The sequence below is a fragment of the Macadamia integrifolia genome, unplaced genomic scaffold (genome assembly GCF_013358625.1).
Source record: "Macadamia integrifolia cultivar HAES 741 unplaced genomic scaffold, SCU_Mint_v3 scaffold512, whole genome shotgun sequence".
Taxonomy (NCBI): domain Eukaryota; kingdom Viridiplantae; phylum Streptophyta; class Magnoliopsida; order Proteales; family Proteaceae; genus Macadamia; species Macadamia integrifolia.
In genome coordinates this window covers 267,964-294,506 of record NW_024870468.1, presented here as the reverse complement: position 1 = coordinate 294,506, position 26,543 = coordinate 267,964, and the positions used below count along the sequence as shown (strand labels likewise).

The 26,543-nt window shown below is 38.5% G+C and overlaps 1 protein-coding gene and 1 pseudogene across 1 annotated transcript; both read left to right on the top strand.

The window, feature by feature from the left end:
• The first annotated feature begins 305 nt into the window (after positions 1-305).
• LOC122068976 lies at positions 306-4,148 on the top strand (annotated as a pseudogene).
• A 21,079-nt stretch (positions 4,149-25,227) lies between these two features.
• Positions 25,228-26,197, top strand: LOC122068990 (cysteine-rich repeat secretory protein 38-like). Its single transcript, XM_042632910.1, has one exon. The coding sequence runs from the start codon at positions 25,372-25,374 to the stop codon at positions 26,161-26,163; it is 792 nt and encodes a 263-aa protein (XP_042488844.1). The 5' UTR covers positions 25,228-25,371; the 3' UTR covers positions 26,164-26,197.
• Positions 26,198-26,543: the final 346 nt, after the last annotated feature.

Sequence of the window (26,543 nt, the reverse complement as noted above, 5' to 3'; positions counted from 1 at the left end):
TCCTGCGACTCGACGGTTACTTACACTACTGACAGCACATATTACTCCAATCTCCAAATTCTACTCTCTACTCTATCCGTTAATGCTAACAACAGTAACAGTAACGGATTTAACAGTACAGCAATTGGTCAGAATTCCGATACTGTCTATGGTCTCTTTATGTGCAGAGGCGATATTACCACAGAAGAATGTGGTCTGTGCATTGAGTTTGCTTGCGGAAATATTACACAATATTGTCCGAATGAGGAAGCCGCAATTATATGGTATGATTTATGCCTGTTACGCTACTCAAATCAGAACATCTCCTCGACTCTGCAATATCAACCGCCATGGTATCTGTGGAATTTCAATAAGGCGTCCAACTCAATTCAATCTATATCGACTTTGGTAGATACAATGAATGGTCTTGCGAAACAGGCTGCCTATAACTCTTCTCCGCGCAAGTATGCAGCTCAGGCTCCATATATTACAGGCAGCTCTGTGCCGATATATGTTCTAGAGCAGTGTACTGATGATCTAACTCAGGCTGATTGTTATAATTGCTTACTTGATGCTACGGTCTTTGTCCAAAATTCTAGCGTTGATTCACAGAAAGGTGGGAGAGTTCTCATGCCGAGCTGTAATTTGAGGTTTGAGTACCACTCTTTCTTTGAATCATCAACTGCTGCTCCAGCGAATCCATCAGGTATGGCTTTTAGGAGTTCTAATCAATACTGATTGACCTTTTGCTTTATTTATTACTTCTAAGTTTCTGCTATTAGAAGCAAGATAGAAACCATACACACCTACTTTCAAGAACATGAATCATACAAGAAAATATACATTTTGGTTTTTGCAGGGAAAGGAAAAAATACATCAACTATTGTCATTATTTCTGTCATCTTTCCAATAGGGGCTGTTATACTTGTTTCTGTCCTATGTATACGTTTTTTTATGAGGAGGAAGCCAAAGAGTGAAATTGATGGTGAGAAACTATGCTTTACATCCTTCTCTATCTTCTACATTTTATTTAGGTATCCATGTATCCAAAAATTTTGTGTGCAGAAAAAACATTGATAATGGATTAATTTCATTATATTCTTTTGATTGCGGGAGGAATCAAGAAGAGCTGTGTAGGGAAAAACAAATTATTAGGGGAAAACGTACATTAATGACCCATACAAAACGTTTATTATATTCTTTTGATTGGCAGCATGTCTTCATCAAAGAACTTGTATTTAAAAAATATTGATCAATTTTGTTTAATTTTTTTTTTTTTTGGTGGGTGGGGGGTGCATTAAGGTTTGGCTGAGATTAGCATGGTGCAATCCTTACAATTTGACTTTGATACAATAAAAGCTGCCACAGCCAACTTCTCTGATTTGAACAAGATTGGAATAGGTGGATTCGGTCCCGTCTACAAGGTAATGATACAAAACTCTGATGCAAGTATACAATATATTCTTAAATATACAATTTAAAGTTACATTTTGATTTCTTAAAGGTGGTTTTAAATCAGTTCATATAAGTACACAATTTTCCTAGTATCTTCTCATATAGATAGCATACATACAGGGTAAGCTTTTGAATGGAGAAGAAGTTGCTGTGAAGAGGCTTTCTAGAGATTCTGGACAAGGTGAACTAGAATTTAAGAATGAGGTGGTGTTAGTGGCCAAGTTGCAGCACAAGAATCTTGTACGGCTCCTCGGCTTCAGCATACAAGGAGAGGAAAAACTCTTGATCTATGAATTCTTGCCAAATACAAGCCTCGATCACTTCATATTTGGTTAAAAGACTCTATCTTCGATTCTTTTTCAATGGCATGTACTTTTATTTTTGAGATTCTTGGCTAGAGAAAAATAGAAAATATTGTCTATTTTCCTGATGCAATGTAGAAACCCATTAAGAAGTCGATGGTTGGAGAAGAGTACGTTTGATTTTATAGGCAATAATCAATAGAGAACATATGAGATCTCTATTTCAAAGACATTTATGCATCCTTTATTTCAAGCATAAAACTTAGCTATGAGATCTACTTAATTACTTTTATTTGGAAATTGCATATGGAATTGTTATGATGATGATTACTAACTAATACCTAAATCCTAATTTGAACATTTTATGTGTGAACATGTAGATCCAATCAAACGTGCACAATTGGACTGGGAAATGCGTCACAAAATTATAAGAGGGATTGCTCGAGGGCTTCTCTATCTTCATGAAGATTCTCGACTTAGGATTATACACCGAGATCTCAAAGCAAGCAATGTTTTGTTAGACAAGGAGATGAACCCAAAAATTTCAGATTTTGGCACGGCAAGGCTTTTTGTAGTCGACCAAGCTCAGAATACCAACAGAGAATTGTCGGAACATAGTATGTGAACATTCCATGAACATATTGATCTTATCTATCGTTCTAGAATTTTCTAAATATCCTAGAAATAGACAAAACATTCTTCAGTTATTCTAGATGCAGGTGAAAAAGACTAAATGAATTCCATCAAAAAAAAAAAAAAAAAAAAAACCCTACTAAAAGAACCAGATTTTTGAATAGGCATTAAGCTTTGTTACATTGCATTTTACTTAGTTTTCTAGTTAATTTAGTTTGTTTGTTAAAAAATCTACCAACTAACTGTGTTGAGATGGAAATGCAGTGGATATATGGCTCCAGAGTATGCAAGGCATGGGTTCTTCTCAGTCAAGTCTGATGTCTTTAGTTTTGGTGTCTTGCTTTTAGAAATTGTGAGCGGTCGGAAGAACAACAGCGCTTTTTATCAATTGGAGCACAATGAAGACCTTCTTAGCTATGTAAGTTCATACTTTAGATCTAATATACTTTCTTTTATAAGCGACTATCACTACTACTATTGCTGGTAGTAGAAGGGAGTTCTTGATTTAACCTACCTAGCTGCATTATCCCAACGGTTTGGGCTACCTAATGTAAATCACTTCCACTGCATCTTTCTTAGGGTAGGACATCTCAAATAACTCACCTAATGAAACTTTGAAAGAATAAAACTCAAAATAAATAAATAAAAAACGTCACGACGCAACAACTTCTCTTGTCAATGATCCACAAAAACTAGGGCTTTGTTTGGTACGTACTCTTGAAATAAATTCTAGGTTAGGAGTGCATTCTGAAACCCAGTTCTTCTCTATCTTTTTACTTCAGAATGCATCCTAAACCCAGAATCTATTTCGAGAATACATACCTAACATAGCTGTAAGTTTATGGATCAATTTGTAATGTATGGAAAAACAAACACCCATTGCATTAGCTAGAAGGGAGAGGGGATAGAATACATGGGGGGCAAGGAAAGAGTTTCAGTAAAGGGCGTTGAAAGAAACCTAGAGTTGTCAAGATCATTTCCTACAGCATTAGTAACAGTGATCAATTCGGCAATGTAGGAAATTGAAGATGTACAAGTGTCAATGAGGAAGAATGATACCCAATTAAGTACCCACATCTTAGTATGTCTGGGTGTAAAAGAAAAATCTACAACAGTTTGCACAAATCCCCTTCAAGGTGCAATGGTGTACATGAGTAAATCCCATTTTGGAAGCACGTTGTGGTGCCTCTGTAGTTGCCAAACATTCACCATCAATGGATTCCAGTTGGAAATATTCCATTATGAGATGAAACTAACTTAACCTTGAACATGATCTGATCGAACCATTCAACGTTGCATAATTCGTAAGTACTAAGTGCATAATGAAAAATCTATGATTCATATGCATTTGTTGATGAATGCTTGCAGACATGGAGAAATTGGAAGGAAGACAGGGCTGTGGAGTTGATAGATACAACTTTGAGAGAAAATTGTTCGATAAGTGAAATGATGCGATGCATTCATATTGGACTGCTATGTGTTCAAGAAAATGTTGCTGACAGACCCATCATGGCATCAGTTGATCTCATGTTCAATAGCTCATCCATCATTCCCCCAATACCATCATCACCACCTGCCTTTTATGTTTATAACAGAGAGGAGGAAGACAAATCTATCTCAAAGAATGATTCACGGATAACAGAGCAAGTTCCATCTACCAATGAGGCATCTATTACTGAGATGTACCCTCGATAAGATATGGTAGGAGAGTAGTTCATAAAAAGAAAGGATGAAATCACTAGTTATTAGAGAGGCTGATTGTTGTTTTATATAGTTATTAAATTCAATGGCATGAAATGAGAATATAATGCTTCATATAAAATAGACTTTTGACTCTTATGATATATTGTTTCGTACTTATATGATTAGAAATTCTAATTTAAAGTAGATAATCATCACAGAGAAAGTTCTAAACTTTGATTACCTGGAATAAAATCACTTCCTGTACCCAAACGAAGAATAAAACAGAGTATGCTCTGCAGCCTTCTCCTTGGCAGCATCAAAGTATGGTCGTTTGCTTTAAATGCAGAAATGACATTTGCAGCAGAAATTGGAAACTTTGACGTTGGGGAACCTGAAACAGACAATTCAAGTTTAAAACTACGTAGACACAAATCGATAGAAAGGAAAGGAGGGAGAGAAACAGACTGTAGTTATACCGTAGGTTAACATACTCAAAAGGCATGAGGAATATAATGATGATTGGGATAGATAATGGTGGTCTCTAATCCTAAGCTGCGGGGTTGACCGCGAAGCTCAGAATATGATTGAATATCTTTAGGAGGAGCCAAACTTAAAGAATCGACCACGAACAACTTGGGAAACGGTTGTCTAATCTCTAAAATCTAAGGGCGTGTTTGATTCCTTGAGTCTTTGGAGGGAGTATAAACAAGGTTCTCTGGATTTGCATTCTTGAAAAAATAACTGTTTGGTTACTTTGGATTCTGTCTGCTGATTTTCTCAGAATTACTGTTTGTCCATGATTATGTTTATGGGAAACACCTAGAATCACCCTGAATAACTGTTTGGTTGCATTTAAAATGTAATTTTTATCCTACTTTTATATACAATTATGCAATGTTATTGTTTTGTGTCCATACACTTATTTCTAACACTTTCTATAGTTTTATATCAGGAATTAATTTTGCTAACCCTTAGTGGAAAAAATCCTTATATTTTTTTTCTTATTATTAAATAAAAAAAAAATACCACATAGTTAAATTACCCAGCACCGTCTTTGTTGAAAAAAAAAAATCCATATTACTTGGTCATTACACATACATATGTAGCTTAAGTACAAGAAGTCTATAATACATAATTAAAAAACCTAGCTTAAAGTACGTCTTCCAATGTACAACGTTAGTAGAAAATTTTATTTACGAATGTGAAGATATTTTACTGCATCAAGTACGTCTTCCAATGTCCTTGTAACTATCCTACTTTGTTCTTCGGATGCCTCAATTCTTCCTCTTAGATATCCCAGCAGATAATCCGTGGATGTAGGAGGTGTCATTGTAGCTTGACACAAGCCCGTAGCCCTCCTGAATGGTTCAATGAAGAAGATTCTTCATCCTCAATCAATTCAAAATTTTCACATCCTTGATTTTTAAACTAAATAAATTGATCACAATACAAACATTAGATATTTAAATCTATTTAATGTCTAAACAAAAGGAATTTAATTAATCTATATAAATAGTCTATATGACAATTATACCGAGGTGGAAAGTGGGCAACACTAGAAGTCCCTTCCTTTATTTGGTCCATTATTGCATTTTTGAACTTTGCACTGTCCAGCTCCACATTCACACATCTTGTAGTGGTCCACCCACATAAAGAAAGATGTGTGGGAGTGACATTTATAGAATTTCCTCCCCGGATGATGAACAATATGTGATGTAAAAGTAATGCATTCAACACCACAAACATCACATGTAGAAAAAATTTTCATCTAAAAATAAACAAATTGATCTTTAGATACTATACTATAATTCATTTCATACAACAGTTCATAAACTTGTGTAATCAATTTGTTCCATAACTATATGTAGTTATTAAAAACAAAAAAATAACAACACATCCACATGAATCTACACTATATGAACATTTTATCATTCAACATTTCAACATGTGTATTCAATTAGTTTCAGAACTATATGTAGATAAAAAAAAAAAAAAAACATAAAAACCATATAATAAAAATGAGAATGATACATCCACTTGAACTTGTTATCAATCATCATGTCAACATGTGTACTCAATTCGTTTCAGAACTATAAATAATTAAAAAAAAAAAAAAAACATACACGCACAAAAACCATAGAATTAAAAAAGAGAACGATACATCCATATAAACCTGCCATATATAAACCTGCGATCAATCATCATGTCAACCTGTGTAGTACATAGTCAATAGATACGTAATTAAAATGAAACGTAATATCATATGAAATCCAACCCATTCATAACATAAACCAAATAAAGATCATAGTCTAAGAGGATAAAAAAGTGTAGTCTTAAAAGTCCCAACTCAAACCTACTACTAGGTAAAGAAAAATATAACGCAGAAGAAAAGATAGTTCAGTTTTCAAAGAGCATCAGTTTTAAGTCTAACAGTTAAACAAACATCCATCAAACATGAATGGCCTTCTCATTCTCCATCATCAACTCTAACACTTGTGGCTTATCTTCATCCATCGCTTTCAAGAATAGATTGCATAGTTCTCGATCTTTCACGAAGAATTTTTTGGCACGCCATTTCTTGCTAAAATCAATAGTTGGGAGCGCATCAATTGCATCAGAAAGTCTATCTTTGAGGTCATCAGTAGACTTAGTGGACTAGCCGACCAAGGTGAGAAGCAATTGTCTTCAAAGGGCTTGATATCTTATCAGCCCCTCCTTTCTTTCTCTTCTCTATGCCATTGCCACTGCCACTAGGACAAGATGATTTAGGCCGACCTCGAACAGGAGTAGAATGTTCTGCATGTACTAAAGGTACACTTTCCTTTGTCTGAAATTCTCCATCACTAGCAAAAGAAAGTTTCTCTAGACCATCAAGATTGACTCTGTAGTCATTCTGCCAATCATTTACAGCCTCTGATGGATATGATGTGTCATTGCCCCTAAGTATCTCATTGGTCAATCATATACCCACTTGAATATGTATTGGTAGAACGGCATGTTCTTTCCAATACCTTTGCTCTTTCTTTTGCAAAATTTTTAAAGAAAATTATATCAATAGAATTGATTGAGGAAAATGAATACACATGGATGGTTAGGTACAAGGTATTCATAAAAGTGAAAAAGAACCTTTAAGTCATTCCAAAAATGATGAGGGGCATCAAAGCTCATCTTTATTGAATTTCAGCCCATGCCACTATTCTTCTGGAGGTCACTCAATGCTCTTAACCTTTGCTTTCATATTCGATAATGATTGTGGACTTATTCCCAATCATAGGTCATATCAAATCTATCTTTTATGCATTTGACAATAGATTGTCACTGATCTTTCCTAAGGCCATTATCACCAATCTTTCCCTTTTGATGGTAATCTAATACACATTGAATCATAAATTGTGATACATCATTTGGCTATGAACAATTTTGTCATCTTTTTGACTGGGATTGGTTTTCTGATGTCATATCCTCTATTTTATTATCAAAAGAAAATATCAACAATAGTAAAATTACACATAATAAGTAATTTGGTAATCCAAAATGTTATAACATAAACATAAATACATCACATGTTAATACTAAGTAAACACATTCACACATCACATGTTAATACTAAGTAAAGATAATGACACATCAATAGGTATATAAACATTACCATATAAACACAACACCTGGCATTCGAAAAAAGTTTAGGACTGGACAAACCCCAGCCTCAATACACATAATTGTACGACAACCTCAAGCATACGAAGATGAACAATAGTGTAATACAAAACATAGCAAAATATATTAGAAATCATATGGTTTATCATCTAAATCTCCTACAATCCAATCATCCCACATTCTGTCCACTATATTTTCTCGAAACTGTTCCCAATCAACATTCACAGGATCATGCACTACTTCATCTGCACCATCATACACATCAGTGTTGTCATCAAGATCTTCTTCAACACTAAAATTCGCTTTGTTGGCTTGCTCCTCTTGAAACCACTGCTCTTCCTCTACAAAAGTATGTCTATTGAGTATGTGGTTATGTATGAGAACACATGCATGCACTATAGTGGTCTAAGTCTTGTAAGGGTATTCTGGCTAATTTTTCATAATCTTGAAACGTGATTTCTACAAGGTGAATGACCGTTCAATCACATTTTGTAATTGAGAATGTCATAAATTAAACAATTCCTTCTTACCCATTGGAGATTGGTTACAATTCCACCACTCTTTCAAATGATAACGGACATTACGGTAAGGTCTTAAGAACTCCCGTTAGTTCGCAAACCCAGCATCAACGAGATAGTATTAACCTAGAGGTACAATAAGCTTTGCCTCACCATCCCTATAGAGAGCATCATCTAATATTCTTGAATCTAATGCAGAGCCCTCCCAGTCAGATAATATATAAGTGTAATTCATGTCAAAGTCACATGCAACTAGGATATTTTGAGAAATATTCTCCTTCCTATCTCGAAATGTCCTATGTTGGGAAGTAGGCACCCATACAGGGACATGTGACCCATCAATAGCTCCTATGCAATCCTTAAAGTATGGGAAGTACGTTCCAACATTATCTGCTATGTGATTATAAATGTTGGTACTCGGCGGGAGGAGCAATTGTGGGTACAATTGCATGACTGCACCCAATGCAAGGTTAAAGTGCTTGCAAATAGTCTGACCAGAATGACCTAGTAAGTGTCGAACCACACGATTCTTGGTGTTATATGTGAGTGTGTGTAAGAATATTACCATTTGTTCATCAACTCTTAGATATTTGCTATCTTGCAGGAGATCCCTCTCTCTCACCATATGGCATAATGAAAAAAATGCCCTCCTACTCATTCTAATCTAATCCCTGCAAGTTTTGTCAGAAACACCAATTATTCTCTCCTTCTCAACACTACGACACAGTACCTCATTATGGTAACGTTCCTTAGAGATATACAGCTTCCTATATTACTTCGCTCCTATAGCAGCAACAACAGTAGTGCCACTAAGATAATTATTTTTTTGCACTTTTGATATGTTGCATCATTCTCACGGTTGGATGTCATTTTGGCAAGATTCTATATTAAATTTTAAATAAAACCATTTATCAGTATCCTTCATTCTACATTTCATGCAAAAAGGATTGTTGCTAAGATCAGGATCAGAACTATAAATTGAAATGAAGAGAGGAGGCCAGTCAAATTAGGAAATGAACTACCCTATGATAATAATTTAAGCATAAATAGAACAGTGAAACTCATAAATCGATTTTTCTTTTAAAGTTTAGTAACCCAAAACCCAGTCGTACTCGTACTAAGATTATAACAACCAAACAACATAACCAGATTTTAAAAACATTATGTGTGTGTGTGTGTGTGTGTGTGTGTGTGAGAGAGAGAGAGAGAGAGAGAGAGAGAGAGAGAGAGAGAGAGAGAGAGAGACCTAACTCCATTCTTTATATGTTCTTTTTGTGTAACAAACATGAATTCCTCCAAAAAGGTTAGCTTTGCTATCATATATAATATAAGGCTCAGGCACATCTGTCCCCTAGCAAATTTATATAATGTCCACTTACATGCATTCGAGGCTGGGTGCTTGTATTTATGTGACATCCCTTAGCTCAATAAAGAACTATACTATTTTGTTGGGTTGGATTGGGTTGGTTGATGGGTATGTGTGTGGCCACTAGCAGACTGAGGTAGAGACTAGAGAGGTATTTCAAAGTTTTAATTCAATTATGAGGAATGCTTAAGCAGATAGCCTCGTGTTGTGGGTCTTTCTTGCATCTCCTTTGTGATCATTTGGAATCAAAACACCTCACCTCGGTCTAATGGTGTCAATTCAAAATTGAATAAAAAAGACAATGGAGTAGAGGAATTCTGGAAAATGGTTGAAAATAGATTTTTACTTGAATTTAAGTTCTAGGGTTGTGGATGAGATCTAAGAAATGTGAAACAAAAATTATATTAAACACAGGAAAGAAGAAAGATGAAGAAGAATTATCTCATAAATTCTAAAATATAATAAAAAAAAAACCCTAGATTCATGAGTCGGCTAACATCAAGTAGAATACAGAGACAAGAAGAGGAGGAAGAAGAGTTGAGAGAGTGCATACATTTGACTAAGCAAATCATAACCTTCATTGAGGGAGAAGCAGGGATGAGGCGGAGTAGATTCGGTCGAGGGGCTCGGATGACATTCGAAGATCACAAATCGCTGAGAAAAAGAAAACCCCTAGATTCATTAATCGGCTAACATCAAGTAGAATACAGAGATAATAAGAAGAGGAAGAAGAGTTGAGAAGGGTGAGAGGGTGCATACCTTCGAGATAAGCAAATTGCGACCTACGGTGAGGGAGAAGCAGGGTCGAGGTGGAGTAGATGCAGTTCAGTGCCTAGAATGGTCGTCAGAGGTCACAAATCTGAAAGGAAAAAAAACCCTAGAATCATGCATCAGCTAACACCTACAAGAATAAAAAGATAATAAGAGTAGGAAGAAGAGATGAGAGAGAGTAAGGGAGTGTATACCTTTGAGACTAAGCAAATCGTGACATTTGTTGATGGGACTTACCATGGAAGAGTCAGAGCAGATGCAGAGGAGGGGCTTGAATGGTCGTCGAAGGTCACAAATCTCAAAGAAAAAAAAAACCCCCAATAATCATGTATCGGCTAAAATCTAGCAGAATGCAGAGATAGGAAGAAGAGGAAGAAGATTTGAGAGAGGGTGAGAGAGTGCATACCTTTGAGAGGAGGAGTTGCGACCTTCGTTGAGGGAGAAGCACAGACGTGACGAAGCCTACGGATGAGTTTTTCGAATGGTCGTTGGAGGTCATACATATGTTTTTCATAGATTCTATGTGGTGATTCTATCATTTTATATGAACAAAAGAATTGGGTGATTCTTTCATGAGATCACCTCAATAGGTGATCTCACAAAAGAATCACTTTATGTGTAAAATACACTGTCAGAAGAATCACTTGATTTTTTTAAGAATTACATTCATTAGCAACGAAACACCCATAAAAGTGAAGAATCATGATTCTTTCAAATTACGTTCCAAAGACTCAAGGAATCAAACATGCCCTAATAGATCCAGCTTGATTATAATCGATTGTTTTTTGTGTGAAGATCACACTGGCTGATTATAAGGATCGACCAAATCTGAACCTTTAATAGCTACATGAAATTCTCATGTGAAACCCAATGCCCATAAACTAAAGATAGGCAATATTAAGATATGATTTAAAAAGTAAATAATAATAATAATAATAAAGGATATTTTAGTTGAATTTACCTTTGGCCAAATAGTTGGGGGTTAGAGGATTTGTCGTGTAGACATGTTAAGATATGTTTTTAGTCAGAACTCATTTATAGTCTTTTTCAGTTAAATAGGTATTTAGCCCGGTAAAAACTTGATTAAAGCCTGGTTAAGGAAGCCCGTTTAAGGCTCAAGCCTGATCGACCGAATATAAACCATATTATGCGAGCCCAATGTAAACCTGATTAGATAAACAGTAGGTCAAGGTGTAGGGCTTCAAAATAATCTAACCTAATTACGGTCAAATGAGACCAGCCTAGCCCAACTAGAGCGATTGAGATCCCTAACAACACTACAGCTGAATTGGAGTAAGCTTCGGGCCTGTAATAGACTTATCCCATTCAAGCCCTCATTAGATGTAACTCTTGTAAAAATAGGATTAACAAGAGGAAATCTTTCCTACTTAATTGAATACCTCAAGAGGAAGGGGGACGGGTGGACGGCCAAACACAGTCATAGGAAAGGCAAGATATCTACATTGTTCACTATTCTGTACTTGGCTAATATTGCATGGATCGGATGATATTGCATAGATTGCAAGCCACTAATCCTGACCTGGCTGATACCATATTAGAATGGTATGGACAAAGGGTAAGATTATTATTATTATTTTTTTTTTTGGGAATACCCCCATAATGATGGAATGGTATGAATCCCCTGGTCCTAATGGATTTCAAGGTTCCTTTTTTTGTCACTACTAGGAGGTGGTTTCTGAGGACATCATCTGTGCTATTAAGTATTTCTCAGCTTTGGTATCATGCCAGTAGGGATAAATAACTCTTTTTTTGCTTTTATTCCAAGCTGGAGGGTGCAAATTATCTGGATAAATTCAGGCCTCTATGCATGGGGAATTTTCTTTGCAAGGTGATTCCGAAAATTTTGGCAACAAGATTTTCTTTTCTTCTCCCTTGTCTAATCTCTGAAGAGCAGAGAGCATTTCAACATGGGAAGGTCATTCACAACAACATTGCACTAGCTTTTGAGTTGGCTAATCTCTTATATTCTTCCTCTGGAGGAGGTGGAATGGGTGCTAAGATAGATATTCAAAAGGCTTTTGATACAATATATTGGAGTTTTATTTTGCATGTTTTGAGAAGATTTGAGTTCACTGAAAAGTGGATTAATTGGATTTTTCAAATTCTTTCTTCTTCCAAAATTTCCATTCTTCTTAATGGAGGGCCTGTGGGATATTTTGGTGTGGATGAAGGGCTTCGTCAAAGGGACCCTATTTCTCCTCTATTATTCATATTGGCTGAGGAAGTTCTCTGTATAGTCTTGAAGAAGTTGCAACAGGAGAAAAAAATCAAAGCTCTGCAAGGTCCAAGAGGTGAGTTGGTTCCGATTCACTTGTTTTTTGCTAATAATATATTCATATTCATGAATGCTTCTATAAACTATGTTAGAAACCTCCATGATTTCTTGCTTAAATATCAGAAATTTTTTAGTCAGTATGTGTATCTAGATAAAAGTAAGTTGTTCATGGGTAGAGATACTCCTTTAAGAAAGCAGAATCTCTCTGATATTATGGGAATAAGCTCTTGTAATTTCCCGACCAAATATCTTGGAGTGCAAATATTTAGAAGAATAGTAAAAAATCAATCCTTGTTACCTGTCTTGGACAAGATTAGAGAGAGGCTATTGGGTTGGAAAGGAAAATTATTCTCTATGGCTAGTAGAGTGCAATTAGTTAGCTCAGTTATTTTGGGTTTTCCTGTCCACAATTTTTCTGTGTATTGGTGGCCATCCATCTTGATTAATCAGATGGAAAATGGATGAGGAATTTCATCTGGACAGGAGACGTTGAAACAGTGAAGTGGGATTTATTGTGTAAACCAAAAGGAGGGTTGGGCATTCGTAGACTTCATGACATTAACAAGTCTCTTTTTTGTAAGCAAGTTTGGAACATCAAATATGGGAATTTAGTCATGAGAAAATTCTTTAAGGCCAGATTTCTCACCAACGGTATCCCCAAAAAATCATATAAATCATCTTTGATATGGCTAGGTATTAGTAAGATGTGGTCCTTTGTCTCCAGTAAGGAAAGATGGATTGTGGAGAATGGTAAAAGTGTTAATATTTGGAGGGATTCTTGGGTCGGAGAAAAATCCATTATAGAATAATGTGGTAATATGCTGAATCTTTTGACTAGCTCTTCCTTGAAGGTGTCTTCTATCATTCTAGACTATAGCTGGGTTCTTCCTGATGTTAGCTCTGATAGGCTAAAATATGTTTTCTTTGCTGCTCGGTTGATAAGATTGCCTCAATTTGAGTTGGAGGATAGGTGTATGTGGTGGGATTTTTTCTTCCTCTTCTACGTGGAATGAGATTAGGAGAAGGAATCCCAAAGTCCCATGGTTCTCTATGGTCTAGAATAAAAATTTGCAGCCAAGGCAATCTACTTTTTGATGGCGGCTTTTGCATAGGAAGCTTCCAATAGATGATATTGTATGTGGAAAGGGTGTGCCTCTTGTTTCAAAATGCTCCTTATATAGTTTTGATACTGAGTTCCTTAACCATATATTCACAAATTGTAGTTTCTCTTTGGCCTTATGGAACTTATTTATGGACTGTTTTGGCATCTCTTGGCCAAATATCGATGATATTATTTAGCTGTCGCAATGGTGGATTAGGAAGCACAGGGTGATTCTAGTGTGTGAACCATGGTCAGTGGGATTCATTATTGTGACTGATAACATTTGGCGAGAGAGGAATGAAAGGCGTTATGAAGGGGTGTCAAAAACCAATCCAATAATCTATGAGAAGATTAGAAGAGAGGTGCAGGAGGCTTGTGGTTCCTTGGTGTGTGTGATCAAGAGCCCTAATGATTTGACATGCTGCCACCAGTTGGGATTATCAGGTCTTCCAGGGAAGCCTTTGTTGATATTAGAAGTTTTTTAGTGTAGTCCTGATTTTAGTTGGACAAAATTAAACGTGGATGGTTGTTCTCTGGGTACCCAGAAATATCTGGAGCAGGAGGAGTTTTTTGTAATCATAGGGGCTCGGTGATGGCTTCTTTTAAGAAGTTCTTAGGAGTTCTCTCAAATTACTATGCTGAGTTCATAGCCCTTATGGAAGGAATTCTTAAAGCAAAAGAATTACAGGTGGAGGGCCTTTGGGTTGAAATGGTTTCAGTAGTAGTGGTTATAGCACTTCAATCCAAATCTATTCCTTGGTTTGTTCTTCAAGATTGGTCGTCAGTGAGGGATTATCTGAATTCAATTAGTTGGAAGATAACTTACTGTTTTCGGGAAGCTAATTGTGTTGCAGATTATCTTGCAAAAGAGGCAGCAAAAACAAGGTCTTTGGAAGATAATATCTCTTTCCCTTCTCACATATGGTCAGAGATTTCCCATGTCGCTGAATCGAGACCTAAGTTTCAGTTTATCTAATGTTTAGATTTTTTTTCAATTTATTCTCCCTTGCTGATGGCCATGCCAAAGGTGGGGGATTATAAATTTTTTTTTTGAGCTATATATTTTTTCTATTCTTCAATAAAATTTATGACCTTTAGCGGAAAAAAAAATTGTGTTTTTCTGTTCGAGAGGGGCCCATGCACTCAAACATAGGGGAGCTCCCCATGGAGGGGCGTGGTTATCATTGCGTGCCTCCTTTGTCAATGGCACAGGGGCTATTCTCAAATAGAAAACTTTGCCCCAAACCTCCCTTGTTATACTAGAGATGCATCAGTATACAACTTGAAAATTTGAGGTTTTAGCGGAGTCCAAAATTGTTGAATCGTGGGTGCTTAAGGAGGAGGTGGGGATGAGTCCTTCTGGGAGGGAATGGAGATTTCATTAAACTTCAAAAATTGCAGCGTTACCAATTTTATAACCTCTTCGGGACTTCAATTCTCTCCCATGAAAATTAAATCATTTCTCGCTTTCCATAGAGAACAACAAATAAAAGATGCTAGGCCTGAGAGCTCCTTCCCCATTTGTTTCTTGGAGCAACAGATTGAATGCCAGTGTAGGATAAGTTTAGAGATTTCTGGGTCATGTTAAGGAGGGAGAAAGATAGTCTGCATCGGAACCAAACTGCCAGAACTAAGGGGTAGTCAAGGAGAATATGGCTAATCATTTCTTGTTGCTCACCAACCTGGGACATGGTGGATCAATGGAGTTTTTCTTCCTATAGAGCCCATCTCTGATAGCTAGCCCTTCTGCACATGCACGCCATAAGAAACTTCAAATTTTAGGCATTGAGTGACAAGACCATATCTATCTTCAAACCTTAGGAGCAATGTATCCTTGAGAGGCATTAGAGGATGAGGGAGTAGTAGATCTACCCTTAAGCTCTTGCTGATTACAGAGGAAGTGATTACTAGCCTTTGCTGAGTGTATTCCATTCTTCGCACCCCTCCAAACTTTGGAATCTAGTCGAGGAAAGAGGCTTAATTGGATTTTTTAGAATTTTCTTTCTATCATCCAGATGAAATAAATTGTTTAAGACTTCATATTTCCATCTTCTGTTTGGATGATCAATTAAATATGAAACAAGCAAGTCAGTTTCTTGGGGAAAGTAAGCATATTGGAGTTTTCCATTAGAGTGGTAGGGATCCAGCAATCCTCCCACACTTATATGCCCTCACTAGTGCCAACAACCCAACAAAACCCATCCAAAAGACCCTATCTTCCTTCCAAAATTCCATGCCAATTAAGCCCAAGATGGATTGGAGCCAATCTGAGCCTCAAGGAAATCAAAGTTAGGGTAACAAATCTACTTCATAACGTATGCCCAACGAGATTGAGTATTTTTCCAAAGCCCCCAAGCAAGCATGCTGAGGAGGGCTTTGTTTTGGATTGCAGGATCCCTAAATCCCAAGCCCCCTCTCTCCTTAGACCTGCACAAGTGCCTCTAGGATATCCAACAAGTGCCACTCTTGTGTCCTAAATTACCAAAAAAAAAAGAAGAAGAAGAGAGAGAGAAGAAGAGAGAGAGAGAGAGAGAGAGAGAGAGAGAGAGATGTTGTAGTTCTAATTTTAGAGTGATGGGTTGCAAGAAGCTTGAAAAGAAAGGCTGCAAATGTTTTCATTGACAATGCCACAAATTTGAGCATGCTTTCCTTCCCCACCTGAGATAGAAGACGCTCTTTCTAACCTTGAATATGGTTCAAAGTCTTCTCTTGGATATCTTTGAAAAGTTCCACCTTAGAAGTCTTGAATTCCATAGGCAACCCTAAGTACTTTTTAGGTCCATTACTATACAACATCTTAAGGATGCGGGAAAACCATCTCTTGAAGCGAGGTTGGGTATTGGGATTAAAAGTGAGAAGGGATTTTTGACAGTTGATTTGTTGACCATTGGCCTTCCAATAGATGTTAAAGCATTCCTTAAGATTATAAATTTCCTGGAGATCCACTTCAAAAAAACGTAAAGTTCATCAGTGAAAAGAGGGTTGGTGATAGGGTTAGACCAATTTCACACCTTAATTTTGTGGATAAGATTTTGAGATTTAGCACTTTGCAAGAGAGAGCTTTTTTTTTTTTTAACCCGAATATTATCTGGGACCCGGGGAAGCCCCTAGAATTTTATGAATAAAATTTGATTGAAAAACATACAAGGGGGGGACATAACCTGCCTTATCCCTACTCAGGAGGAAACAAACACTCAACTATCACTCACAAATCCCAAAAGAAAAAAACTTCAAAAAACCTATTACATACGAAAGGTTGGTAAACCAGCTTTGTCCTCTCAAATGATGCAGCTAAGAGCACCAGGGAGTGGACCATGACCATAGAAATTCGAGCTTAATGTAGATTCACAAGCCAAATTAGCTAACCAGTCTGCTGCTCGATTACTTTCCCAAAATGAAAATGAGATTTGGGCTCTCAGGGAATCGCAGAGGTTTATAACTTCTTGAAACCAGTACCAGCGGGTCTATAAATTACAGGATCTTTGGGTGACAAGCTTCACAATGAAGGAGGAGTCCAAATTAACATAAAAATTAGAGAGGCCCAATTCCCCACACAATCTCAATCCGTCTCTAAGTGCTTTCAACTCAGCCATTGAATTAGAACACACCCCATAGAAATTGGAGAAAGCCGCAAGACAATTCCCATTGTTGTTTCTAATAATGCCTCCACCACCACTAATGCCCGGGTTTCCGACGAGCAATGGATTTTTCTCTAGAAGAACAATGGCATTGGATAGGTGCACTGGCATGAGAAGATCCTTCTCACCATGGCAAAGGCGGTAGGGAGACCAGTGGCATTGGATAGGTGCACTCGTACTGCTGCGATGGGTACCTTTGCGAGGGTCCAGGTGGAAATTGAAATCGATGCAAACAAATTGGAGGAAATTCAAGTTGAGAGAAAATGGCCAGGTACGAATGATATTTTCTAGTTCACTCAGACCATCGTCTACGAGGACGGGATGCCCAAGTGTGGATTCTATAAGAAGATGGGTCATTCAGTCCATGTTTGTAGAGCAAAGAAAGATGCTAATGCTAGAGAAGACGCTCTGTGTAAGGAGAATATTCCTGGTGCAGTTTACGCCGATGAAGATGACGGTGCTCGGTGTAACGGCCGCCCGGATGAAAGACAACCGGCGACTGAAGGAAACAGATCAGGAAGGATTTCTTCCCAATCAAACGAGCTATCTCCTACCTTTTCTGGAACGCTTATATCAAGAAACTCGGAGGGACATCCAGCAAATGAAATCCTCGATGGAAATATTCAAATTTTCCTTCCTTTAGGAGGGCCATGGAATATGGAACAGAATCATAGTGAGGGGCGTGTTTTTTTGCAACACGTTGAGGGAGATAACGATTTAATTGCACCTGGGTTAGACTCAGATGAAGGGCTGGACGCTGGGTCAGTAAATGGATCCGGTGATGGATCCAGGACTCATATGAACCATCTATTCTCCACTCTGCCTAGGGAAGAAGATGGTTTGGTCACTGCCCCAACTCATGCTGAACCGGATCACAAAGATGATGTCACACACAATCTGGAAGCTCACCATTCTACAACTATGGATAATGGGAGAGAAGGGCGAGAGCTTCCAAGCGTTGGGACTGAAATTCATGAAATTGGAAGGATACAATCAGTACAAAGGCGTGAGAATATCATCTCTTCTTTCAACCATATATAGATGACTGGTGGCACGGTGGTGGTCAACCATGAAGTGGAGCAGATCGATAGGCTTCTTTGTGACAGGGAAGCAGCAGTGCTCGTGCATGGGAGACTGAACAAAGGAAAACAAATGGCCAATGCGGAGCAAATTTTGCGTAAATCTGGTCGTATTGCCTCTTCTAAAAATAGTAAATGAAGGTTCTCTATTGGAATATTAGAGGAATTAAGAAGGCTGCCGCAAGGTTCGCATTGAGGAATATCTTAAGAGATAAGAAGCCAGACTTTTTGTGTATTGTTGAGCCTATGGTTTCAGCTGATGCGTTTCCAAGACTGTTTTTTAATAGGCTTGGCTTTGATCCGGACTTCATCCACAATGAGAGAGTTGGTGGCGTTCCAAATTTATGGCTGCTTTGGCGCTGAGGGGTGGCTAGGCCTGTGGTGCTATCATCCTCGGAGCAACACATTTCTGCTTTGACTCAATGGACTCAGGGTGCTGCTTTTCTCTTTGTGGTGCATGCAAAGTGCTTCTGCGCGGCTAGAAGACTGTTGTGGGCTGACCTTGTGGATTCCCATCCCGGGATGTCTGTCCCTTGGATGATTTTGGGAGACTTCAATACCACTCTTCTCTCCTAAAAAAAAAAGGGGCCTGGTTCCTACAATCTAGGATCAGCAGGAGATTTTGGAGCTGTTGTGGATACATGCTCGTTGATTTAAGTCCCTTCCCAGGGTAGAAAATTCACATGGACCAATAATAGGAAAAGGGGGCATGTGGCGGCCGTGCTCGATTGAAGATTTGCAATGATGCCTGGATCTCGCAGTTTCAGGAATGTCATCAGTATGTCTTGCAAAGGGTTACTTTAGATTATGCCCCCATTCTAGTCGTGTCTGAAGCTTCTGAGAGACAAAAATATTGTCCTTTCCGATTTCAGAGGTTCTGGATGGATCATGATGCTTTTCTGCATACAGTTGAGAGATCCTACGAGGTTGACATCACTGGCTCGCCATTGGTGGTAGTGTCTCAGAAATTAAAAAGACTAAAGGGAGCTCTGCACTCTTGGGCGAAAGAGAGATTTCCAAACTTCAATTTGGAATTGATGGATGCAAAAAAGTGTATGGACGATATTCAGGCCGAAATTGATAGAGATGGAATAAACGATGTGGTTTTTGCAAAGGAAGCGGATGCTAAGACCAGGTATCTCAAGGCTTTTGAATATTATAAAAAATTATGGGCTGAGAAATCTCGATCCAAGTGGAGGGAACTAGGTGACAGATGTTCTAAATTATTTCATATCTCTGAGAAGATGCGAAGATTTAAAAATTCCATCAAGGCCCTGAAGAAGGATGATGGGGAGCTGATTTCTGACAAGGAGCAACTTGAGTAATACGTTTCTCAATATTTTGAGTTTTTCCATAAAGGTACCCCTCAAACTGATCACATGGATTTATTGCAATGCATTCCAAATTCCTTGGATGACTGGGATAGAGGGCGGCTGGACGATATGCCTTCAGAGGAAGAAATTAAAAATGTTGTGTGGGATCTTGATCCTGACAGCGCCCCGGGTCCGGATGGTTTCCCTGGAGCCTTTTATAAAGCCTGTTGGGAAATTATATATTCTGACATCTGCAGAGCCATTAGGTGGTTTTTCAGAACTGGTTTCATGCCCTATGGAATTAACAATAATTTTCTGGTTTTAATTCCTAAAGTAGAGGGGGCGTTATCTCTGGACAAGTTCAGGCCCCTGTGTATGGGAAATTTCTTGTGTAAAATTATCTCAAAGGTGCTGGCCCTGAGACTGTCGCGGGTTCTCCCTAAATTAATCTCTGAGGAGCAAGGGGCTTTTTAGAAGGGGAAGATCATCCACTCAAATATTTCTTTGGCCTCCGAGCTGGCCAACATGATGTTTGGATCTACCAGAGGAGGAGGTATGGGTCTAAAAATAAACATTCAGAAGGCGTTCGACTCCATTTCATGGAACTTTATCTTCCATGTCTTGCAAAGGTTTGATTTTCTGAAAAGTGGATCTCTTGGATCTATCAGATTCTTGCTTCTGCTAGGATATCAGTTCTTCTTAACGGTGGCCCGGTTGGGTACTTTGGCGTTGAGAGCGGTCTACGGCAAGGTGATCCGATCTCCCCTATGCTATTTATTATTGCCAAAGAAGTTCTATGCAGAGGTCTATCTGAGCTAGTGGCTTCTAAGAGCATTAAGGCTCTCACAGGTCCTCGAGGTGCTATTACCCCTACCCACATCCTTTTTGCTGATGATGTTTTCATCTTCTCAAAATGCTTCCATCAGGTACGGTAAAAATCTCAACACCTTTCTTTCTAAATACCAGTGCTTCTCCGGACAACAAATAAATTTAGAAAAAAGCAAGTTATTTCTGGGATCAGTTGCTACTCATAGGAAGCAGAGGATTGTTGAAGAGCTTGGTATTCCTATCTATAATTTCCCCACCCGCTATTTGGGTGTTGAAATTTTTAAGGGAAGGATAAAGAAGGAGTCTCTTCTCCCTATTATGGACAGAGTCAAAGGTCGGCTAGCTGGTTGGAAAGGAAAAATTATGTCGATGGCTGGACGAGTGGAATTGGTCCGCTCTGTCATTTTGGGAATGATGAACCATAGCTCTGCTGTCTATTGGTGGTCATCAACCCTTATTGCTATGATGGAAAGGTGGATAAAGAACTTCATCTAGACTGGTGAGGTTGATTCTACAAAAAATATTACAGTCCGATGGGATGTGTGTTGTAGGCCCAAGGATGAAGGAGGTTTGGGTTTGCGTAGGCTCAGAGGCATAAATAAAGCAATGCTATACAATATGGTTTGGAGGGTAAGACATGAGAAATCTACAGCCTGCAACTTCTTAAGGGCGAGATTTCTTAGAAGTGATGGATCTTTCAAATCAACGATAAGTTCTCCTCTATTTGGCCAGGATTTAGAAAGATGTAGGATTTTATGTCCTCAAAAGAAGCTTGGTTGATCGGAAATGGTGAAAATATAAAATTTTGGACGGATAATTGGGTGGGTAATAAATCCATCTTGGGCATGGTCGACCTGGAGGATGGTCCTGGTCCCCCCTTCAAGGGCAAGGTTAGTGACTTTATTGAAAATTACCATTGGAAATTGCCTAATGTCAGATCTCCCTTATTGCAAAGCATTTTTGAGAAGATCCGAGATATCAAAATTCCTTCATATGCCTGTGAGGACATATGTTTATGGAGTTTTCCTTCTGATGGGAGCTTTAGCTCTAACTCTACCTGGGAGGACATACCAATCCTAAAGTTCCATGGGCTACTCTGATCTGGAATAAAAAATTACAGCCAAGAGCGTCCATTTTTGGGTGGAAGATGGCGCATAGGAAACTGCCAACGGATGAAGCTGTTCAAAAAAGGGGCATTGTTTTAGTATCAAGATGCAGTTTGTGTGGTGTGGAGGCTGAGTCTATGGATCACATCTTCCTTCAATGCTCCTTCACTGAGGAATTATGGCTATTCTTCTATGGCTACTTCAATGTGGTTTGGAAGAAATCGGACTCCATGGCTGATTTTCTCCAATGGTGGAAAAGGAAGCTTAAAATTGTTTGCTGCAAAGAGGTGTGGGCTCTAGGGTTAATCACTGTGGCTGACCACATTTGGCGTGAAAGAAATAATAAAAGGCACGAAGGCAACATGAGGCCAATAAACTTCATCAAGCAAATGATTCTTGAGGATATTAAATCCTCCAAGCCTAACACCAAAGGAGATGTGAAAACTGCCGTTGATGTCATTTGTTGCAGGAAGCTTCACTTATTGATCCAGAATATGCCAACTCTGCCCATCTTAGAGGTTTATTGGTGCAGGCCTCAGGTAAAGTGGATCAAACTGAACTTTGATGGAAGCTCTATGGGCAATCCTGGGAGAGCAGGTGCTGGTGGGATTTTTCACAATCATATGGGAGCTGTTCTGGACTCCTATAAAATTCTTATGGGGGTCTCAAAGGTTTTCCAAGCGGAGGTGGAAGGCCTAATGGTGAGTCTGCTGTGTGCTCGCGAAATGGGAATCTCTCGCTTATGGGTGGAAACGGATTCCAATGCAGTTGCGATATCCTTCTAGAGAAAGAAAATTCCATGGTTCGCCATTCAAAGAGGGATTTTCCTTCAACCTTTCCTAGAGGAAATTTCATGGAAAATAACTCACAACTTCAGGGAGGCAAACTCGATTGTCGATTATCTGGCTAAAGATGCAACAAAAACGGGGATTTCAGATACTAATATCATTTTCCCTGATCATATAAAAGATCTGATCAGAAGAGATGCTGAAGGCCGCCCAAATTTTAGATTTTGTTAGTTCGCTTCCTTTTCCCTGCTAATGGCAATGCCGAAGGTGGGGGCTGGGATTGCGATGCTCGCTTGAGTTTCTTTTTTCTTGGTTGATTGTATTCCATCCTTCTTTTTTTCTCTTTAATATAATGCATCTTTAACGAAAAGAAAAATAATGCTGGAATTGAGGATACTGTCACGAACCTTAGGAAAATCAATAATATTTAGCACATCTTGATCCCAAATACCATCATCACTGAGAACATCTTTTACCTAAGTCTCAAGATTCACATTAACGATCCCATCAACGTAGTCGATTAGGGCGCCACTACCAGACCAATTATTCAGCCAAAAATTCACCTCACCATAACCAATTAGCCATTTGGATTTTACCAAGTTTTAGTACCCACTACTTTATTTCCTGCTAAGACAATATGGTTACCTTAAGAAATTTTGCCTTGAAGAAAGCACTTCAAATGGAATTTTAAAAAATAATATGCCACAGACCTTTCAATCGCATTGATATACTAATATCCTTCAATATACAAATTCCAAGGCCTCCTTCTTCTAAAGGTCTACAAATCTTGTACCAACCCACCCAGTAATGGCGTTTTCCAAATTCGGTAGAACTACATAAAAAATCAGCACAAATGCTGTAAAAGTTTTGTATGACCGATTTGGGGATATCCATACTTGCAAGAATGTGAATTGGCATGGAGGACATCACATTCTTGAGAAGAACTAGCCTACTACCAAGGGATAAAAGTTTTCTTTTCCAGCCTACCACCTTGTGTCTAATTTTAGCAAGCATATCATCAAATAAACAAATTTTTAGTCTACCCATGTAGAGAGGCGCTCTCAAGTATGTTATGGCTAGAGTTTTCCTCACAAAACCTGTAATTTCCCCAACAATTTTTATACGACCATCTAAAGCTTTGGAACTAATAATATAACATCTTTTATGTCTATTGACCAGTTGGCCAGAGACATGTTCATACCTGTTCATAAATCCCATGATCTGCTTCAAAGAAGACTTCAATCCTCTAGAAATATAATAGTATCATCAGCAAATAGGTTGTGTGAGATGTCTGGGCATCCTCTAGGAAGGTGATAATATTTTGCTTGACCCTCCACAAAAGATTTTTAAGTACTCTACTAAGGACTTCTTCAGCCAGAATGAATAAAGTGGGAGACAAAGGATCACCTTGACGGAGGTCTCTAGTAGATTTAAAATAACCTTTTGGCCCGCCTTCCATAACCACTGAGAATCAACAAATTTCTTTAGTTTTCTTGATCAAACCCATCCATGTGCTTGAGAAACCAAATTTTTCTAGAACTTCATACATAAAATCCCATTCCATGCGGTCATATGCCTTGGTCATATCAAATTTCAAAACCACATTGCCCCCTCTAGTTTTTTTGTTTAGATCCTGCATCACCTCCTGAACCAAAGCTATATTGTCATAGATACATCTTCCCTAGACAAAAGCACTTTGCTCCTCAGAAATCAACTGGGGGGGAAAGGTGGCCATTCTTGTGAATATGATTTTAGAAATAATTTTATAAGAGAAATTACACATACTAATAGGTCTGAAGTTTGACATTGCCTCAAGGTTGTCTTTCTTTGGAATGAGAATGAGATGAGATGAGGTATAGCTTCTGGGAAGGAAACCTCCGGAGAAAAAATCGTTGACTACTGCCCACACATCATGGCTAATAATATCCCAACATGAAGTAAAGAAATGTCCCGAATAATCATCTGGCCCTGGAACGCTATCTTTCGATAGAGAGAAAACAATTTTTCTAATCTCATCCATAGTTGGAGCTTGAAGGAGATACACATTGTCCTCAGTAGAGACCAAAGTGGGGGACTAGATAAAATTGCAGGGGAGTATGGGTCTCCTTAACTAATGCCTCGGGTTGGATTGATTGTTTTGCGGACAGCTTCGTTGATCATAAGACTATAGGAGATAGAAGTAATACATGACATCATGAAAACCCATCTATCACTAAACCTCAACCAAAGGACACTTTCGACAAATGGTAATTCTAAGGGATCGCAAACCTTAGCCATATCAAGTTTTAAGGTGACAAAACTTCTTCTTCCCCCTGTTCTTCTAGCTAATATAATGGAATGTCTCGTGAATTAATGTAATATTATCAAATATTACTCGATCCAAGTGAAAGCAGATTGTCTTAGGAAAATAATCTTATCAAGAAATCCTTTCAACAGGGTAGCAAAGATTTTTCTACTTTCACAATCATATTACATATGCTAATTGGCCTGTACGGACCACTTTATCATGCTGATTTGACTTTAGGAATAAAACAAATATTTGTAAAATTGGCTTGAGGAAGGGAGTAGCCGTCTGAAATAATTCTTGAACAAACGTGTACATGATGATGTGCACAATCTCCCAACACTTTAGAAAAACATGCTGAGGAAAGATCATTGGGTATAATATTATACCATTAAGTATTGAACACATTTAACACGCAGACTCGTTAACTTTAGAGGAGACCACTTATTTTTATCTTGGAGGAAAGCGGAGGCTGCTTTTTCTTGGTAAAAGCGGAAACCACTTTACTCTTCAAAGTCCAAACTCTTTCCTCCACTTCCTCTTCTTCTTCGTTTCCTTGTGGCCTTGTATACCATGCGGCGTCTTCTTAGATCAAATGCCATTCCCACCTTTATCCCATTTGCAACTCTTGCTTTGTTGTTTCAGATCTCCTCTTTTTCGAAAGCTGAAGATCCTTCATTCTTCTCCTGTTATGATTCCGCCAATTATACTTCCGGCAGCCAATTCGAAACTAATCTCCACCAAATCTTCTCTTACCTATACCAAAATACTCCTCTAACTCGTTTCAACACCACCGTCTCCGGCGAGGACCCCGACCGAGTGTATGGTCTCGTCCAGTGCAGAGGAGATGCCACTCAGGATGACTGCCGGATCTGTGTGAATAATTCGGCCACTGAGATCGTTCGACGTTGTCCTCTTCGAAAGGAGGCAGTGATACGCTATTGGGGTTGTGCCTTACGCTACGCTGGCAAGGATTTCTTCGGCCAAATCGGCAATAGTGGCCTTACAGTCTACGCCTTTCCATTGGACAACATGACGACAAATGCGGCTCTGTTTAACGAGAGGGTTGCAGTTTTAATGGATAACTTGTCGCCTGCGGCTGCTCGTAGCCCTTCCAAGTTAGCGACTGGACAGAACACCTCTTTGAATAACTTTAAATTTGTATATGGGATGTTGCAGTGCACGAGGGACTTGTCGGACAATACCTGTTACTCTTGCTTGCAAAACATAATTGGAGACATCCCGAGCTGTTGTAATTGGCGATCGGGAGGGAATGTGTATACTGACAGTTGCTTCTTAAGGTATGAGACTTATCCCTTTTCTAACTTGTTATCTGTTAGATCAAACACCAAGAAACACGAATAAAGGGAAACAATAGATCCGTACGATACAGAGATTTAACGAGGTTCACACACCAGGGTGGTGTGCTATGTCCTCGGGCGAAGAAGAAGATGATTCACTATGCAGAAGAAAGATTACACCCTAGCAGCGGCGAGGAAGAACTCGCCCTGAAACCCTAGCTTCGTGAAAACCCTAGAATACAATGTCTTTCTCAACAAGCAACAGTACATTATATATATATACTCCAAATCGCGGTTCGACCCATCGGGTTGCGGTCGATCTGGTCAAACATCGGCCCAGGCCCTCTGCTTCCATCACAGATCTCAAAAAATTTTCCATTCGGGTCGCCACCAAAATATGTCGGATCGGGTCAATCTTCAAAACGGGTCAAGAATTCAAAACAA